Source organism: Sus scrofa, chromosome 1 (genome assembly GCF_054392235.1).
Source record: "Sus scrofa isolate SSC_HxYL_T2T_F1_AM1 chromosome 1, Sscrofa_HxYL_maternal_Yorkshire_Landrace_v2.0, whole genome shotgun sequence".
NCBI lineage: Eukaryota > Metazoa > Chordata > Mammalia > Artiodactyla > Suidae > Sus > Sus scrofa.
The window spans coordinates 169023486-169044379 of NC_139383.1; the positions used below are offsets into that span (position 1 = coordinate 169023486).

General features: G+C 40.2%; 1 protein-coding gene across 2 annotated transcripts in view; it reads left to right on the forward strand.

Annotated features, from left to right (window-relative positions):
• The first annotated feature begins 12168 nt into the window (after positions 1-12168).
• Positions 12169-20894, forward strand: part of VPS4B (vacuolar protein sorting 4 homolog B) — a 40445-nt gene continuing 31719 nt past the window's right edge. For both annotated transcript variants that reach the window (XM_003121699.6, XM_085018444.1), the window contains exon 1: positions 12169-12396. In XM_003121699.6, the coding sequence (XP_003121747.3) occupies positions 12370-12396 (27 nt within the window). In that variant the 5' untranslated portion in view covers positions 12169-12369. The remainder of the gene's footprint in view (positions 12397-20894) is intronic.

A 20894-nucleotide genomic window follows, 5' to 3' on the forward strand; every position in this document is an offset into this window, starting at 1 on the left:
TCCATTTTGCAGCCCTTTAAGTTAATTTAGAGCCTACCAGAGTGAGTCTAAATCTTTGTGGAAACCATGGGCATTAAGTGCTAGAATTAACTGTAAAATCCTAGTAAAAGGTATTACAGAAGTAACATCCAATACCTTTGTAAAGTAGGAGTCCATTAGTAAGTTTTCCTAAAACTTCATACCTGATCACCATCTCCATTACAAAAGGTAGCATTATGCCACGTCTGCCACCAAGCTGCCTGAGAAACTGTAGATTGTTATGAAATCTGTTTATTTTCCCAAAGGAATAATGCTACACTTTGGCATCAAGTGGTTCATGGAGATGAAAATAAAAAGCACCACCATTTATTGAATGTCCACAATGGGCTAGACATTGTAGTTCATTATCTCTTGCCTCTAGAGAAACCTTGTAAAGTAGGAATTATTAGTCCAGCTTTAAAGATAAGAAAAATAGGTTTCAGGGTGGTTAAGTGCCTGTCCTGGGGTCTTTGATTTAATGTTATACCACAATGTCTCAGCAATCTGGCATAAAAGCAAAGAAGCATCACTCAAGCACCCACAGTAATTTCAAGTAATATAATAATCATGCTACCCTTTGAGGAATTGGTTTAAAGCAACAAGATATTTTAGAGAAGATTTGTCACATTCTCTTCACGCATAATAAGCAAACTAAAAACAACAGAAGTTACTAACGACTTTCCTAAGACCTAAAAGCAATGGAGTGACAAAGCTGAGTACAGACCTGGGGTCTTCTGATTAAATCATGCTGAGGTTCATCCAAACCCCTCTCTTAACCAAGAAAGACCACAAATCTGTTGAGTGAGTCAGGATTAGATCCTAGGACGTCAGGACCTCAGGTCCAGAGAGAGAGCTCTTTCTACTGCCCTCCAGTGTGCAGACGCTACACAGTAAAATCACATCTCTGTTGGCATTTCTCAAACATATTTGTGCCGTTATACCCATTACTTAGACAATCAAAATGCTGGCCTTTTTCATTCAGAAAATCTAGAAGGAGCTTGGAGGGCTAGATGCCTTTCATATAATAGTCAACCCAGTTTAGATTTGTTGATTGACACACTGTCCACTTGGATCAATTACATGATACTTTATACTCTGGTATCTTTGAAGAGAGCCAATTTTTAAATAAGTTAATGTCTCTATCTCTCTCCAAGGTATATATTTCCCCTGAATTTACCATTTAGGGGCTCTTATAATATCCCTTTTCTGGAATTTCTCACTGGCACAATAAAACCACTTTATTGGGGGGTATTCCTTGCCTTGATAGGGGTATATTTTTCCTCTTTTAAGAGGAAACCTGAGTCTATTGCTTCTATAAAGTCCCACCATTTTAAAAACATTTCCTAAAACATGAAGAATGAAAGCTAAACGTTTCAGTCTTTTCACATCTTTATTTGTAATTTCCCCTAGTTTGTCATCTCTTTTGATAGTCTTTTAACAACCTGTAAATACCGGATCTTAACAATATATGAAAGACACTTGTCATTAATACTACAATTTGCTGCTTTCTCCTACGATTTTATGGACCTAAGCTGTCCCACTGTAAATCTATTATAAAATTGCTTTTCAGACAGCTACTAGTTGTCATTCACATGTTAGGATGTTTTTTACAGGATAACCATTTGACCCTATGCTTTGTTTCGTTAGATTGGGTAGGAGGAAGAACCCTCCAGGGGTACCAGGGATGGAGGATGGAATTTTCCAAAGAAGAACACAGCCATTTTGCGACTTAAAAAATATTGGCCAGGAGTTGCTCTTGGGAGTAGTTTATCTGGCATAGAATAGCTTATTTTCCTAGCATGACCTTAGGATATAATTTGGTAATGAAAGCATTAAGCAACCTTGAGCTTTAATACAGTGAAATTAAATAATTGAATTGGCTGTGGTTTTTAACCTATGCTGACTCTTCCAAGGTGGAATTTGGCCAAGATTATGAATAAACACTTAGTTTTCAAGACTTCCATTTTGTAATTAGAATTTGAATAATGTGAAAGGACAATTCCTTCAGTAGCACAGAGTGTTTTTATATGAAAAAATGTAAATTCCTTGTTGCATCTGAAATTCCCTCTCTAGGGGCAATTCAGAGCCACCCTTTTCTATGAGCATTGCAATCAGCATTTCTTACCATATGTTTTGTTTGTGTTTGTTTTGTTTTTTCTTTTTAGGATTCCACCTGCTGCATATGGAAATTCCCAGGCTAGGGGTCAAATTGGAACTGCAGCTAAGGCCTATACCGCAGCCACTGCAACACCAGATCTGAGCCACATTTGCAAACTATACCTCAGCTTTTGGCCATGCTGGATCCTAAACCCACTGATCAAGGCCAGGGATCAAACCCAAATCCTCACAGAGACAATGTTGGGCCCTTAACTTGCTGAGCCACAGTGGGAACTCCATCTCACCACTTGTTTTTAACTCATAAGGTGTACATTGCATTTATCATTCATTTCGCCCCACGAAGACTGCTTTCTGTTTGTAACTGCTCTTTTCCCACTGTATTAGAAGTTTTGGGGAGAAAGAGCCATGCTTGACTTCTCATTTGGATTCATTTAAACATCAGATTCAGGTCTGCCTACCTAATAGGAGCTCAGTCAGTACCAGTTGGTTGAGTGATTGAAAAGTAGTATTGGTTGACTTGACCCAATTAGATATGTCATCAATTCTATTGTCTCAAAGTCGCAGGGTTTACATCTATTTACACATATAAATAGAAATTCCATCCCACGTGCTCTGATTTCAAAGACAAACATAATCACAAATAGAGTAGAAAGAGGGAGTAATAAATGTCTCATCTAGTTAAGATATTGACCTCGAAGCACACTGAAAGTGCAGCTTCCAATAAGACATTTTTTAGCTTTGGCAATCCTTGACTTTTCATCTCACCACTGAAATGCATCCTTTTAAAATCTGTTTTTAAATACTGATAAATCACAAGGAGGGAGGTTGTCAGCTGATTTTCAGTCTTCAAGTGGTCAGACTGGCCTTTTACTCAGGGGTCCCCAATACTGCATCCATACCCCTCTCTACCCAGAGTATTACCATCATCCATTTCTCAGAAAGTTACCCTTATGTCAATTACTAAATGTTAGCTGGTAATTAAATCATGACACTTCTGCATGAAAACGCAACCAACTTTTTTTTCTGATACAATGATATCTCTTTGAAAACGTCTGCAGATGTTAAGTATATGCACTTTGAAAAGAAAGCTGAAAACAAAGCTTAAGGTCTCAACAGATTTGCTTAAAATTAATAATAATGAGCTTCTAAAAGAGTGAAGAAAGCATGACACTGTTTTCAGAAGGAAAAAAAAAAAAAAAACACTGCTAAACAGACATCATATTCAAGCCCTCTCCTGTAAAACACATAATTGTTACTCTTATAGTGAATTCAGTTTACCTCTGCTTAATCTTGCTGTAGAATTGACTTAATTTGGCAATCAAATGGGACAATGAATTCTTGGGAAAATGTTGGTTTAGATAACAAAGAGCAAGATTCCTTTGCTAATCAAGACAGTCATTAGCTTGATGATGGCATTGTTGCTGTTTGGGAGATTGTGCTGTCCAGTGCTGGGTGTTCTTCTGAAATGGAACCTAAATTCTCCTAAACCCTTCTCCTGAAACTAGTCCATGAGAATAAATGGTGGTTGGGAGTTCCTGTTATGGCTCAGCAGACTAAGAACCAGACTTGTATCCATGAGGATGTGGGTTCGATCCCTGGACTCACTCAGTGGGTTAAGGAGCTGTGGTGTAGGTCTCAGATGCAGCTCAGATCCCATGCTGCTGTGGCTGTGGCATAGGCTGGCAGCTGCAGCTCCAATATGATCCCTAACCTGCGAACTTCCATATGCCACAGGTGTGACACTAAAAAAAAAAAATTGAAATAAAATAACCTACCATAGGTTAATTAAAACAAAACAAAGTAAATGGTGGTTAACTTTTGAATAAAAAAAATGATTGCACCCCAGCAATCTCACCCAGGTCTGCATTTATTTGGTGGTAGCAATCTTGGGAGATTTTGCCTGCTCAAAAGACAACAGGAACAGGGAGTTCCCACTGTGGCACAGCAGAAACAAATCCAACTAGTATCCATGAGGTTGCGGGTTTGATCCCTGGTCCAGCTCAGTGGATTGAGGATCTGGCGTTGCTGTGAGCTGTGATGTAGGTCGAAGATACAGCTCAGATCCTGTATTGCCATGGCTTTGGCATAGGCCTAAAGCTGCAGCTCTGATTTGACCCTAGCCTGGGAACTTCCATATGCCCTGGGTGGGGCCCTTAAAAAACAAACAAACAAAAAAAAGTCATTCTGGAGAAGGAGCTTTCAGTGGACAACAGGAGCTTGCATGCCTAAACCAATTTTGCTGCTAGAAAATGTATTGGGTCAGCATATTTCTAAAGGTCCAGAGAAATGGTTCCTCTTTCTAAACCAAATGCTTCCATCCCATATAGTTCTCCAAGGCAGCAATATTTCATGACTTTTTTTTATAAGCATCTGACATTAGTCACTCCCTTTTTTTTTTTAAATGAGGTATAGTTGATTTACAATATTATGTTAAAGTGTACAACATAGTGATTCAAAATTTTTATAGGTTATACTCCACTTAAAGTTATTATAAAACATTGGCTATATTCCCTGTGCTATACAATATATCCTTGTAGTTTATTTTACACATGGTAATCTGTACCTTTTAATCCCTTTCCCCTATCCTCTACCTTCCCTTTCCCCACAAATAACCTCTAGTTTGTTCTCTATATTCCTGAGTCTGTTTCTGTTTTATTATATTAACTTGTTTGTTTTATTTTTTAGATTACATATATAAATGATAAAATACATCATTTTTCTTTGTCAGTCACTCCATTTTTCTAATTATCTGGGTTTTTTTGCTATCTTAATGAATGTAATACTTGCTAGAGTCCTGTAAAACATAGAGAACCAACAGAAATTTTATGTAACATTTATAATACAAAATCTTACATATTTCTCGTATGTTAAAACAGAATATTAAGTTTTCCTATCTCCTTTATAGAGATACCTTGTAAAACATTACTGTGGTCAACATACTCCAAGGAATCCCTAGTGAGTCCTACGCTTGTATAATCCCCTCCCTTGAGTACAGACAGAACCTGTGATGTACTTTAAACCAACAGCATATGGCAAAGGTGAAGGGATTTTCATATGTAAAAAAATTATTATTAGAAGGTCTCTAATAAGCTGACTTGAAGTTAAGCAAAGAGAAAATTATCCTGGGTGAGTCTGATCTAACCAGGAAAGCCCTTTAAAAGCGGGTCTGAGCCTTCCCTGAAGTCAGAGACTTGAAGCAGAAGGCGCTCTGGTGTGTGTGTTCCTGGCTTTGATGAAGTGAGCTATCATGAATTCCATAGACACAAGGAAATGAATTTTGCCAGCAACTTCAGAGGCTTGAAAGTGTAGATCCTTCCCTAGCTGAGCTTCCGGATGAGAACACAACCCAGTTTTTACCTTAATTTCAGCCTTATGAGACCCGGAGCAGAAAAACCAGCTAGGACATGCCTGGATTTCTGACCTACAGAGAATATGAGATAATAAAAATGTTGTTTCAAGCTGCTGAGTTTGTGATAATTTATAACACAACAATAAAAAACTTATATAATAACATTTGAAATGGTTATTTACAAAACACTAATAACCTTTCCTTTAAAGTCAGGAAAAAGACAAGGACGGCTACTCCTGACATGTTCATCATATGGGAAAGAGGAAAAGATATCACTGCTTGCAGACATTTTCGTTGTTTACCTAGAAACTCCAAGAGAATATATTGATAATCTATTGAAAACACTTGTCTGGCAAATTAACCTACATATATACTCCCATAATTTCCTACATATAAACTGTAACCAGTTAAAAAATATGAGAAGAAACCATACTACTTATGATAGCAACAATAGCACTATAAAATACTAGAAATAAGCCCCAAAGAAATGGTCAGGAACTATATGAAGTGAAAAACGAAACTTTCCTAAGAAGCATACAGGAAAGACTCAAAAAAGACATCGCATATTTTTGAAACCTCAAGGAAATTCAATGTTTTAAAGATATCCATCTGTCTTAAACTAATCTATCAATTTAATTACAAAATCAAAAAGCTTTTGCATGATAATGTGAGAAAAAAGAATCTATACGTGTATGTGTAACTGGGTCACCATGCTGTACAGTAGAAAATTGACAGAACACTGTAAACCAGCCATAATGGAAAAAAATAAAAATCTTTATACAAAACAAACAAAAATCAATAAGATTTTTAGGTGGACCTTGACAAAATAACAATAAAGTTAACATGGAAAAGTAAATATGAGAAAATCTTAACTAACGATCAAATTATTGATAGCTAACATTTTGTAGGGGTTAAACACATTCTAAGCACAGTTCTGCCATATGACTATCTCATTTAATTTCCCCATTAGGCAGAGAGTATTATTATCCCCATTGTACAAATGCAGAAATATCATCTTAGATTAAGTAATTGCCTGATGCAGGTTGGAGTCAAGATTTGAACCAAGTCTTCTGGCATCAGAGTCTGAGCCCTTAGCTAATTTTCCATTCTGCTTAGAGTGACTCAAGCAGGCAGGCAGTTCCACAAAATACTGAATTATAAAGCTACTGTCATAAAAGTTTTGCTGGCATAAGAATAGGAATTTTTTTAAATCAAGATTTCAGACAAAAACTCCTTGTGAGAAAATGGTATAGAATAAAGGTGGTCATTCAAATGAGCGTAGAAAAAATGGATATTAAATAAATAACACTGGAACAATTGACCACCCGTTTGGAATAAATAAAAGTAAAACAAAATTAGATCGTGAGCTTAGTTATTACACCAAAATAAATTCCAGAGAGATCAAAGATCCAAATGAAACACTGAAACCTCGAAGGTATGCAAAGAACACACAGGCGTACCGTGGTTTCAGATAACCTAGTAGTGGGTAAGGTTTTCCTAAACATAATAAAAAGAAAAGAATGATAAATGTGACTATGTTGAAATTTATGTCCTCCTACAAAAAAAAAAAAAAAGTAACTTAAAAAACAAAATGGGAAAATAGTTGTAGCACAACACAAGATGAAATTCCTTAATATACAAGATTTTGATCTTTAATGAATCAATGAGAAAGATGAAAAGATGAACACTACAATAGAAAATTAAATGAAGAGTTTGAATAGAAGTTCAACACAAACATGAAATTTAATTTTGTCTTGCTTTGTTTTTTAGAGCTGCACCCACAGCCTATGGAAGTTCCCAGGCTAGGGGTCAAATCAGAGCTGCAGCTGCTGGACTCACCACAGCCACAGAAACACAGGATCCCATCCGCATCTGTGACCTACACCACAGCTCATAGCAGTGCTCAATTCTTAATCCACTGAGCAAGGCCAAGAATCAAACCTGCATCCTCATGAATACTAGTAGGGTTCGTTTCCTTTGAGCCATGATGGGAACTCCATGAAATAAAAATTTTTAAAGATACCTTATTGAGGAGAATTTTAAACATACAGAAAAGCAGAGAGATTGGTTCAATAAGCACCACGAACTCATTCCTAGCTACAATAGTCAACAAGCTATCTCTTGCTTCATTCATAACACACATACACACACACACACATGCACACACACTCTTAACCTACCCACTCCTACACTGCATTGTTATGAGGCAAGTCATTTTATCTGTAAATATATCAGAGATATCTAAGGCTATAAAGTGCTATATTTCCTAGTCTATTGGCAAAGATCCATTAAGTGGAATTCGAAGGAGGAAGAAAACTGAAAAAATAACTCATACTTGATACTCTCTGAAAGAGAAAAGGGGTTCTGTGAAAAGATCAAATATTTTCCACCTTCTTTCAACAAATAGAACACTATCTGCCAAAAGTCGCTTGAATACTGAATCCAGAACAAGAGCCAACGAGATATTCTTGGAGAAAATGTTCAGGAAAAGACTTGGGTTGAGCAGGAACAGAGAAAGGTGTTTTAAATCCACTCTATAATATGTACATTATTTGTGTTATAAGTACCTGCAGATGATGGCTTTAGCTTGCAAACTGGTTTGTTTTTTTTTTTTTTTTTTTGGCAGTAGGCGGGGGTGGGGTGTCCTGTGCCAGCAGTGTGAGGAAGTTCCCAGGCCAGGAATTGAACCACAGCCACAGCAGTGACAATGCCAGATCCTTAGCAGTTAGACTACCAGGGAATTCCAGCTTGCAAACTTCTTGAGGGCAGGCACCTCCTGGCTGCCTCAATCCACACACCCACCCTCATGAGGCTGACTGACATTGATGAGTTAGTTCCCAAACCCAGTCATCTGTCCGGAACTTTCTGTAGTTTCATATGAATAAAATGAACAGCAATAAATGGAGAAGGGCTGGGCCTCCAGGGTGACCAGCACCCTCAGAAAGATATGCTGTCTGATATGGAGAACAGGTTTCTTACCAGAGAACCCTGGTGAGTCACTTCCTGCACATGATCAGCCCTTGTCAGTGTTCTGCCTTCCTTACAGCTGTGTCCCAGGTCAGGGAGGGAGCTGGTGACTTAACAAGACCTGGCTCCTGGGTGGACACAGTGCCTGTCTCACTCATGCTGCCAGGCCTTCAATATTATATGTTTCCTTGAAAATGGCCTGAGGGAGATGGATGATCCTAGAGGGGCTGAATGTGAGACCCTGTGGAAAGATGAAACCACTGATGCCACCTACTGGCCAACTGATCTCCCCAAACTCCAAAGATCATTTACAAGGTTTGTTCAACAAACCTTGGCTATTTAAACCTGTACTGTGTGTACATGCGGTGAGTGAGGGTGTGGGGCAGGGGGAGGAGGTTTAGAAAAAGGAAAATGCCATAAAAACACAAATTGAGTGTTTTTTTATTTTTATTTTTTTAAAAAAAACTTCCACAAAACGCCTAACCAGAGTTTTTCAAAAATGTCAGAGTTCCTGTGTGGCTCATCATGTAAAGGATCCAGCATTGTCACTGCAGTAGCTGAGTCTCTTGCAGTTGGTGAAAGTTTTTCAGTCTTTTCTTGTTTTTCATGACTTTGACTTTTTTTGGTTTGGGGGTTTTGTTTTGTTTTGTTTTTTGGCTGCACCTGGAGCAGGTGTGTATATATACACACACACACACATATATATATCCTATTTATTTTATGCATGTATAAGGTAAAAAGTTTCTGTTCTACTAGAAGGTAAGCTCCCAAAGAACAGGAATTTTTTTATACTTAAAGTTTTTATTTTAAATTTTAAACCTATTGCTCACATTCCATTGAAGAGAAAAGATTTCTGCCATTACTAGGGACACTGGCTATAAAGACACAAACATTCTGTTCATTAGCCAAGAATGTTGTGTTAGAACCCTATGCATTAGAAGAGAGGAAATAAGAACAACAAAAGGCTATGATTTTTAAAGAAATGTTTTATTTTAAAATAATATTTACAAGAGTTGCAAAGACATAAAGAATTCTTGTATACTCTTTTTTTCTTGTTTGGCTGCCCCACCACAAATGGAGTTCCTCTGCCAGGGAGCAGATTTGAGCTGCAATTGTGACCTATGCTGCAGCTGTAGCAATGCCAGATCCTTAACCTGCTGTGCCAGCTGGGGATCGAACCAGTGTCCCAGCACTCTGAAGATGCTGCCGATCCTGTTGGGCCACAGGGAGAATGTCAAGAATTCCTATATACTTCCCACTGAACATCCCCTACTGCCAAAATCTTAAATAACCATGGCATATTTATCAAAACTAAGAAATCGGCATCAGTATAATACTATTAGCTAAAATACAGACTTTATTCAGATTTCATCAATTTTCCACTCTTTTTCTGTTCCCGGATGCTGTCCAAGATCCCATATTGCATTTAGTTGTCAGCCTCTTGAGTATCTTGCAGTTGGTGATAAGATTTTCAGTCTTTTCTTGTTTTTCATGAGTTTGAAATTTTTTGGTTTGAGGGTTTTGTTTTGTTTTGTTTTTTGGCTGCACCTGGAGTAGGTGTAAGTTCCCGGGCCAGGGACTGAACCTGTGCCACAACAGTGACCTCAGCCACTGCAGTGACAATGCTGGATCCTTTACATGATGAGCCGCACAGGAACTCTTTGACATTTTTTAAAAATTCTGGTTAGGCATTTTGTAGAAGTTTTATTTATTTATTTATTTTTTAAAAAAACACTCAATTTGTGTTTTTATGGCATTTTCTCATGATGAAATGTAGGTTAAGAACTTTCTAAAATACCACAGATGATACTCTTCTCATTGCATATTTGAGGGCAGGGTACATGATATCAACATGATTTATTTCTGTATTGGTGATAAAAGAGGAATGTTTGATTATTTGGTTCATATCCAGCATCTAAAGTACCCTGGCATATGGTATTACTCAATAAATAACTCAATGAATTCTCTTTTCATCATTACATGTCTATTTCTCCCACTAAATTGTAAACTCCTAAATGGCAAGGACCATATCTTATTCATCTTCAAAGTTTCCTAATACCTAGTGGACTTTTGTTTAGTGGGTGTTCAGTAAAACTTTAGAGATTGAATTGAAAGGTAAATTGGAGTCTGGTTGTACCTTCAGGCAAAAGCAAGTCTAAAAGTCACTAAGGAACCAGAGAGTTATTTTAAGCAGCTCAGTTTAATAGTTTAACTTTCATTTAGTGTCTACAATGTGCTCACATTCTAAGGGCTGGAGTCCTTACATTATTTTACCAGTAACTGAAAGGGGACAGAGGAGTGAGAAGAAGCATTGGTAGATGCAGGCAGAGGGCTTTATCTTTGAACCTGGATGACAGAGATTTGGTGATATCCTTCTGAGAAGGCAAGACAGAGAAGGAAGTATGAGGTATAATTAATTTGGCTTTCAATGTGTTGAATTTGTCTTGTGGGGAAACTATACAGTTTTTGGAGATCTCTGGGAGTGAACTGTTAAATACTGGGCAGAACACACCCTGGCCTGGAGATTGACATTGGAAGCCATTTCTATCCTGTTGTTATCTGGAGCCCAGGAAACGGTAAGAGGAGCAGAGATTGAGTAGTATGAAAGAGGATGCCGCACTCTTGAGGAAATTCTACCCTTAGGAATTAAGAATGGTAGAAAGTGAAGAGGATAGAGAAAGGACACTAGGACACTATGCAGAAGAGATTTCAATAACCGGGTAGTGACAATACCAATAAAAAGCAGGAGGGGGGTTCCCTGGTGGCCTAGCAGTGAGGATTCAGCCTAGTCACTGCTGCAGCTCAGGTTCCTGCCACCAGGGAGGTCAAAAAAGGGGGTGGGGGAGGGAAGTACTTCATTTAGGAGACGCCAGGTGATTAGAAAGGATTAGGAAGCTAAACTAAGAAAGGATGAAGAAAAACAGGACTGTGGCTGCAAACAACAGAAAAAAGGGTCTTTAGTTCTGCCAATAATCCCCGACTTCTGTGATCACATATAAAGCACTTAACCTCTCAGGCCATTAACTTTCCTTGTAACAATAACTGGAATAAGTAATATCTGATAAGAGTTGGGTGCAGCAGCCTGCATCCCCATTGGACTACCATAATGCCTTTGAAGACAGCAGCCATACATAACTTTTACTAAAGTTCTCCGGGCCTCCTAGAGCCTTGACAATGACCGTTGGGGAAATGTTCGTTGGATAAACTGTAAAGCGTGAGCAGTAACAAGTTCCAACGCATACTCAGACCTTCCCGCTCGCTTATCCCTGTGCAATGCGCCTAACCATGCAGCGCCAGCATTCTTCACAACCCGGAGTTAGGCACTGTAATTCCCCCCATTTTACATAAGAGTAAGTGTTAAGGGGCCCAAAGTCCCCAACCAAGACTGGATCACTTTTTTCATACAGCATCCACAGCCCGACAGAGCGCGCTCCATGACCTGGAGTGAAAGGAGCCAGAGCTAATAACAGCATTAGACATCAGGAAAAGGAAGAACACCGAAGGATTCTCAGCCCCCAGAGAGCCCCTCAGCCCCAGGCCGGAGTCTCAGTGCGTCTGCGCGCTGGCTGACTTCCGCCAGGCCTCGGGTAGGCTTCAGGGACCTCTCTCCCGGTCTCGCGAGGCCTGGGACTGAGGCAAGACCCGGATGGCTCGGGACAGGGTGGTGCGCATGTTGATGACGAAAGCGGAAGTTCTAAGGCCGGAGGTGGGAGTTCAGGATTGCGGAAGTTTTGTAAGGAGGGTCGGGCGGCTTTGAGATCGCGGTGCTGTTTTCAAATAAGTTGCGGAAAGGAGGCCGCTGTTGGGGGTTTGAGAGCAGCCAGCCTACGCACGTTTAGGGGTAACTCCGGGCCTGACTCGGCGTTGCTGCTGTTGTCTTCTGCCTCCCTTCCTCTTCGGGGAATCGCCTTTCCGCCATGGCATCCACCTCGCCCAACCTCCAGGTATCACTTTTCTCCCTCCCCCTGGAGAGCCAAAGCCGAGGGGGGCGCGGGGCGTAGGGTGTGGGGTGAAGTTAGGGGGCAAGGAGGAGAGAGGAAGCGGCCGCGCCCCTCTGGCCTGACGGAGGAGGGCTGTGCCGGCGTCGGGCGGCAGGTGGGCAGGTCAGGCCCTTTCTGCCAGCTTCCGGGGTCTCCCAAGCCCAGTGATTTTGTGGGAGTCTTGATTTTCATTAAGTTTTTTTTTTTGTTTGGGGGGGGGGCGAAGTGGCTTTTTTTTTTTTCCTTTGAAAGCCAGCCGAGTTTAAACTGAACTGGGCACAGATTTGAACGAGAGGCGCAGAAGCTCCAATCAGTGTAAGGGAGAAAGGAAAGATTGTAATGTATCCAAAGCACCGACTGCTCTGGATTAGTTGAAAGTAGGGTGGTCCGACTTCTCTCCTAGTTTCTCAAGTTTGTATAGGAAAACCTTTCTTTTCGAGAGCTGTCAGGTGAATAGAAACGTGCAAACAGGCTCGAATTTAGAGGAATCGGTGAATTCATTGAGTTCCGCATTCATGTGCACTCACAGCTCCCAAAATGTAGTATATAAGATCAGAGAATATTCTTAAACTCTTTTGTGACTTCACCTTCCCATCCCTACCATAGTGAGCTCCGTGTTTGGTAAATAAATCCTGTAATTTTAAGATTTTAGACTTGTTAGATCTCTGTGGAATGGGGTTCACTGAGATGAGAATTTTGTTGTTGTCGTTGTTGCTTTTTAGGGCCGCACGCGCGACATATAGACGTTCCCAGGCTAGGGGTGGAATCGGAGCTACAGCTGCGCGCCTATGCCACAGCAACACCGGATCCAAGCCGTGTTTGCGACCTACACCACAGCTCACCACAGCGCCGGATGCCCTACCCACTGAGCGAGGCAGGCATCGAACCCTGATTTTTGTGGATACTAGCTGGATTCGTTTCCGCTGAGCCAGCAGGAGAACTCCCAGATGAGAAATTTTTGAGACAGTCACCAAAAAGAGGGTTGGGGTGCTTGTTTGGGACTTTTATCTTGAAAATCGACCAAAAATATTATAAAAATGTTTTATGTCTTTTGAAGTGCCCATCTTGCCTTTATCCTTACTGGTTTGTGAACAGTTAACTGCATAGTTTCATTCCATCATCTTTTTAAAAAAAAAAAAAAACTTTTTCTTTTGAAGTATAGTTTATTTACAATGTCATATTAGTTTCAGGTGTTCGGCATAGTAATTCAGTATTTTTACAGATTACACTCCATTAAAAGTTATTATAAGATAATGGCTGTAATTTCCTGTGCTATATACAATATATCCTTGTTGCTCATCTATTTTATACATAATCCACCATCTTTTCATTTGTCAAGACTGCGTGTGATTTGGGCATTCTGCAATGCAATTTTCATCTCTTTACTCATTTTTTTTTTTTGCTAGATTTGCAGTTTCGTTCTATAATCAGTTGTATCATATTTGAATTGGACTGTAGATGTTCTTCAGCGAATCAGCTCAAGATAGACCCATGTTAAAGGCATAGTTGCTAGTGTTAAACAGGGAGCTATAATGAGTTATAATTTTATCAGTTGTTGGGTCACAAGTGGGCTTTCTCATTCAACCTTTTCAGCCTTCTAATGTAGGAAATTTGGATGAAGAATATTCAGATAATAACTTTCTCACCGACCAAGGCTTGTGTAACTCTTCAGGGATAAGTGAGAAATGTTCCACAGAGGAGGTGATGTGAGCTTAAAGTGAAAGGTACTGACACTAATTGTCTGCCCAGTGTTTGATGTGATCTCATTTAGTCCTCAAAACAACTCTTCATTGTGATTATTATTCCACTTTCACAATATAATACACCAAGGCTTATTAAGGTTATGATTTACATGAAGACATACAGTTAATTGGTGTTGAAGATAATTTCGAATCCAGGTCCGTCTGCTTATAAGTGTGTGGTTTTTTCACTATAAAGTCACACCTTCTTAGACAAGAAAGTAGAATGCATTCCAGGCAGAGAAAAACAGCAAATGCCTCAGTCTAGAAGTGTAATAAACCTTGAAAGGGTTGAGAGAAATTGCAATGAATGCAGTATGCCTACAATTCAAAGTTTACTCAGTCCTGAATATGTTTTGAGTGTCTACTATGCCATGCATTTTGCTAAGTGGAAATTTGGAGGAAGCAAAGGTTAGGCTGCCAGGGATGGGGGGAGGGCTTTGCAGCTGGAGAACCATGACTGTGCTAAGTCTTGGAGAAGCTGGAGTTTTACAGGGAGACGGGGATAGGGTATTTCAGGTGGAGAGCCCTCGATAGACAAAGGCATGAAGTCTGAGCTATCCAAATTGTCCCAGTAGTTTGGTGTGACAGAAACAGTGTGTGTCAGGTACGAGGTTCAGCATAGGTAGGTCACATCATGAGGAGTGGTGCGTGCCATACAAAGATGATTGGTCCCCGTTCTGCTGTAGATGGGGCGTCAGAAGGCAGTGAGCTCAGGTTTTTGTTTGAGACCAAAACCATCATGTGTGTACAGGGGACAGGTTGACAGGTAAAGCAAGCGTGGAAGCAGGGAAACCAGCAAGGAGGCAGGATTCTGTGTGATGGGAGATGGTGAGGGCCAAAGTAGCACAGTACCTATTAGAATAAAGAATTGATCAGGAGTTCCCCGGTGGCTCAGCACTTTAAAGATCTGGTGTTGTCACTGCGATAGCTCTCATTACTGCTGTGATGTGGGTTCCATCCCTGGCCAGGGAACTTCTGTATGCTGTGAGTGCTGCAAAAGGGAAAAAAAGGATCAATCAGAGACAAATTGAAGAGGAAGAATAGTTAGGCCTGGATCTGTGTTTAGAAAGTGAGAGAGGAGCAGGAGGAGTTTTCTCCCAGCTTCCTTGATTGAGTTAGTGGGTGAGAATTGATTCTGGGATTACAAGAAGAGGGGGCATATTTGGGGCCAGGGTGATCCTGAACTTTTTGGGTTTGATATGCTTGTGGGGACAATCAAGCAGAAATGTCCTTTTTGCAGTTGAGTAGGTATATGTAGGACTCAGGCTGGACTGGAGATGATGATATCGGAGTTATTAGCACACAGACTGTAACAGAAGTGTGGGCATCGTGGAGAGTTTATAAAATGAGGAAAAACAAAGAGCAAGGTAAAAACCCAGTGGAATGTCAGCCTATAAGGAGAGAGAAAAGGGAGCCTGAAAAAGAATCATGACAGAGCCAAAAGTAAAACCTGGATAGGATGGTGCCTTGACAGCCAAAGGGAGAGGCTGTGTCAGGTGTGTCTTACAGAACTAAATGCTTACCTAGTTAGCCATAACTAAGGGAGAGGTTTAGCAGTCAGGAAGCAGGAAGCGTGGCCATGGGAAGAATCAGGAAACCAAGATGAACTTGGGGTTCTCTTTGGGCCTTTGCTGTGGAGATAAAGAGGTAAGTGAGATGTTAGCTACAGGGGGAACCTTGGAACTGGGGAGAGCTGATGTGCTTGTGTTGGTGTTTTGTAGCTATGAGTCTAAGGTAGAATTTACATACATTTTTATGCTGAGGAATGCCCCCGCTCCCAAGTCAGAAAGGTTAGGTTGGGGAGAACAGTTGAGTTGATAAAATTGAGGGGAGTCAATGTCAGCAGGAAGGTAGCGATATGAGCTCCAGAGCACATGCTGTGGGAGGAGAAAGAGGGGGAATTAGCCTTGAAAGACAGAGGCTAGGACATCTTTCCCCCTGTGGTAGGTAGTTCTGGAATTTTGCCCACTTTCCCAGCGTTTTCTAGCATGGACATGTCATGATCTCCTAATCTGGAAAGGACAGTCCCAGATGTTCCCCAACCTTTGTGCTTCCATCCTGGCTGATCCTGGGGTAGTAGATTCAGTCTTGTGCTAGCCTCTGTGCTAGACACTGGACTATAGAACAGCCACTTCAACAGACATGACTGCTATCCTCATGGAACTTACATTCTAGTGGGAGAGGACAGGCCAAAACAAAACTCACTTGCACAGAAACAAGCCACTGGAAGGATTTTTAAACAGAAGAATGATGTGTTTTAAAATTTAATAAACTTGGGGGAGTCATCAGCCTAAATATAATCATCTTCAATCGTTGAAAGCAGCTCACACAGGGATGGAGCCAACAGAAGCCCCCACCCAAACCCTGAGGAACCCTAATATTTCAGTGTCAGGCACAGAGGAAGAATCAGCAAAGGAGACTGAGCAGGAATTAGCAGAGAGGTAGGAGGAAAATGGGAAAAGTGGTGCTTGGGAGCTCCGAAGAGGGCCGTGTTCCAGAAGAGAGTGATGCTTTTGTGGATTATTGTTGAGAGGTCAAGATGGAGATGGAGCTGGCCTTTGGATTCATCACGGAGAACCTTGATATGAGCATTTTAATTGATAAGATAAGGGTCAGAAGCACAGATTGGCAGCTGAAGGGTAAGTAGGAAAAAAAGGAACTGGAAAGAGAAGAGGCTGCTCTGGTGAAATTTGGGTTCTAAAGTTAGCCGAGAACAGAACCAAGCTAAAGGGTCTTTTGTGTCAGGAATTTCTAAAGGAGGGCTACTTGCGTGCTGGCAGAAATGCCTAGTGGAGAGGAGTTGTTAGAGATGGCAGAGGTGGATGTCCCTGTTCTTGGAGTGCCCCTGCATATTTAAAGAGTTAGCCAGTAAATGAGCACATAGGGGACTAAGGATAAACATGTGATGGGATAAGGTGAGGTGCAGGGGTGAGAGGAGAGCTGAAAGCAGGGAAGGGGTGCAGCCTTTGAAATAGGGGTTAGGGAGGGGCTCTCTGAGGACTTGGCATTTGAACTGTGACTGAAAAGGAGATGCATCCCTATGGGGAAGAGGAGGGATCCTGGTGCACAGGCTGCCTGAGTGAAGGACAAGTAAAAGGTTTCAGGTGAGATGCAGAGCCAGGGCACAGCTGCATCATGATCTGGCATTGGTGATATATTGTCTGCAATGGGAGGCCTTCACTGCCGCTGTGTGGATTTGAGCACCAAGTGTGGAAGCAGACTAACCATTTAGAGGAGGCTAGGCAGTAGGTTTGACAGTGTCACAGTGGACTGAGCTAAAATGGTAGCAATGAAGATGGTCAGGATTATATTCTGAAAGGATAATTGGCACTCTCAAACCAGGCAGCACACAGTTAATTTGTTTCAGATGAAAAGCACTAACAGAAATGAGGGTGAAGGGGGCATTCAGCAGGGGAGAAAACATGCAGATCCTCAAATCATCATCTTTGATTAAAGGTATAACATGTGCTGTCCAGTATGGTAGCTACTTGTGCCAATTTAAATATTACTTAGATAAAATTTAAAAGTCACTCTTCAGTCACGGTAGCCCAGAGTTTCAAAGCCCTGTGTGGCTGGTGGCTCCCATATTGGACAATGCAAATAAAGACATCTCTCTTCAGAGAAAGGCTGCTTTAAAGTCCTGGTGCATATGTGGAGCTAGATTATTAAATACTGAATATAAGGTTTTTCTTTTGATGAATATCATTCTGGTTCCTAAAAGAGGCTGGCTGCCAATGAGAGGAATATATAGCTGAAGGGTGAGTAGGACAGCAATTCAAAATAGTATGAGAAGAAAATTATAGCCAGAAAAAGAACTTAACTTCTGCAACTTCTGCTGTGTGGCTTAGCCACTGATGCATTTTTATGTGACCAGGTGCTGTAACTCTGCCCTTTGTATCCTGCTGAGTTTACCAAACTTGCAGATTTGGCTTTAAGTTCAGGCTTTTTAAACTGTGAAACATTTTATCAATTCTAAAACACCATTTTTCTTCCCTCCTGCTACAGCAGATGGAAGGCAAATTCTTTACTTTTTTCCCATCTCTATGCAATCTAGGAGTAACTGCTTCAAAATATGATAATTCTTAACATTTGATTAGTTTGGGGGTTATTTGAATAATTCCTTATATGTAGCTTATTTTTAATATAGTGTTAATGATCATTTTTTTCTCCTGGCTCTTATTTCTGTTGTACTGAGTAAAGTTTTACTGCCTAAATTAATCCAAGTGGAATGTTTTAATAAACCATTCTTTTTCTTTATTAATATTAAAGATAGTTTTTTAAATGAAAAGTTTATTTTGAGATAAACATAGATTCACATGCAGTTGTGAGAAATAATACCAAGAGAGCCTGTATACTTTTCATCCAGTTGCCTCCAATGGCAACTTCTTGTAAAACTATAGTACAATGTCACAACCTGGATGGTGACATTGATACATTCTACAGTCTTACTCACATTTTCCCAGTTACTCAAGTCTTCTTTGCATGCGGGCGCGCACACACACACGAGTGAATTGTTGTGTCAGATGAATTAATTCTTATGTCCCCCACCACAGTTATAACACAGGAGAGTTATCCACATGCGCGCGCACACACACACGAGTGAATTGTTGTGTCAGATGAATTAATTCCTATGACCCCCACCACAGGAGAGTTACCCAGAAGGATTCCCCCTTGTTGCCCTTTTATAGTCACAGTCACCTCTTTCTCTTCCCCCACATCCCTGTCTTCTGACAGTGCTAAACTGTTCTTCATGTCTGGTTTTGTCATTTTGAGAAGGTTGTATGAATAGAATAATACAACATGTGACCTTTCGGCATTGGTTCTTTTTACTTAGCATTATTCCCTCAAGATTTATCCAAGTCGTGTGTATCAATAGCATGTTCCTTTTTCTTACTCCCAGTAAGTAGTAGTACTCCCTGCTGTAGGGTGTACTGCAGTTTAACCATGCAGCATTTGAAGGACATCTGGAATGTTCAAGTACATGTTTTGTCTGAACATAGTCTTCACTTCTCTGGGATAAATGCCCAAGAGTGCAGTGCTGACTCAAGGTAGTTGCAGGTTTAGATTTGTAAAAAAGCAAACTGATTTCCCGGAGTGGCTGTACCATTTTACCTCCTACCAACAACATGTAAGTGGTCCATTTCTCTGTATCCTCACCAGCATTTGGCACTGTCACTATTTTTAATTTTAGCCATCTGATACACGTTTAGTGATAGCTCACTGTGGTTTTAATTTACATTTCCCTAATGGCTAGTGATGTTGAACATCTTTTCATATGCTTATTTGCCATCTGTATTTCCTCTTTGGTGAAATGTGTGTGTCTTTAGCTTAATTTTCTACAATTTTTTAAACTTGAGTTTTGAGAATTCTTTTCTGTCTTTTTTTTTTTTTTTTTGAGAATCCTTTCTGTATTCTAAACATTAGTCCTTTCTTAAATATGTGGTTTGCAAACATTTTTCCTAGTCTGTATCTTGTCTTTTCATCCTTAAATTTGATGAGGTCCAACTTATCATTTTTTTTCTTTTTTTTTCCTTTGAGGTATAATTGATATATAACATTATGTTCATTTCAGATGTCGGACGTGATTAGCCATTTGTATAAATTGTGAGGTGATAACAATAAATCTAGTTAACATCTGTCACTGTACATATTTACAATTTTTTTTCTTGAATGAGAACTTTTAAGATTTACTTAACAATCTTAGTTTGACTTAATTTACTTTAGAAACTTTCAAAAATACACAGTACAGTATTATTAATTGTAGTTACCATGCTCTATGTTACATTTCATGACATAGTTTATAAATGGACGTTTGTACCTTTGGACCCATTTACCCATTTTGTTCATCTCCTGCCTCTGGCAGCCACTAGTCTGTTCTCTGTGTATGAGCTCGTTTTTTTGTTTTTTGAGTCCACGTATAAGTGGGGTCATATGCTATTTGTCTTTCTCAGCCTGACTTATTTCTTTTAGCATAATGCCCTCAAGTTCCGAGCATGTTTTTGCCAGTGGCACAATTTCCATATGTGTGTGTGTGTGTGTGTGTGTGTGTATTTTTTGGCTTTTTTTGGACTGCACCCATGGCATATGGAAGTTCCAGGCTGGGGGTCGAAACAAAGCTACAGATGCCTGCCTACACTACAGCCACAGCAATGCAGGAGCTGAGCTCTGTCTGCTACCTATACCACAGCTGACGACCTATACCACAGATCATGGCCATGCCAGATCCTGACACACTGAGAGAGGCCAGGGATCAAACCCACATTCTCATGGATTCTAGTTGGATTCGTTTCCACTGTGTCACAGTGGGAATTCCCTCCACATATATATTCTTTATCCATTCATTCTTGGTGGACACTTAGGTTGTTTCCATATCTTGGCTATTGTAAATAATGCTGCAGTGAACATGGGGTTGCATGTATCTTTTCAAGTTAATATTTTCATTTGTTTTAGATAAAAACCCATGAGTGGAATTGCAGAATCATATGATAGTTCTATTTTTAATTTTTTGAGGAACCTTCATACTATTTTTATAGTAGCTGCACCAATTTATACCTCCACCGACAGTGTACAAGGTTTCCTGTTCTCCACATCCTGACCAAAACTTGTTATTTCTTTTCTTTTTTTTCTTTCCTTTTTTATTTTTTATTTTTTAAATCTCATCTGTAGTTGTATAATGATCATCACAATCCAATTTCACAGGATTTCCATCCCACAGCCCAA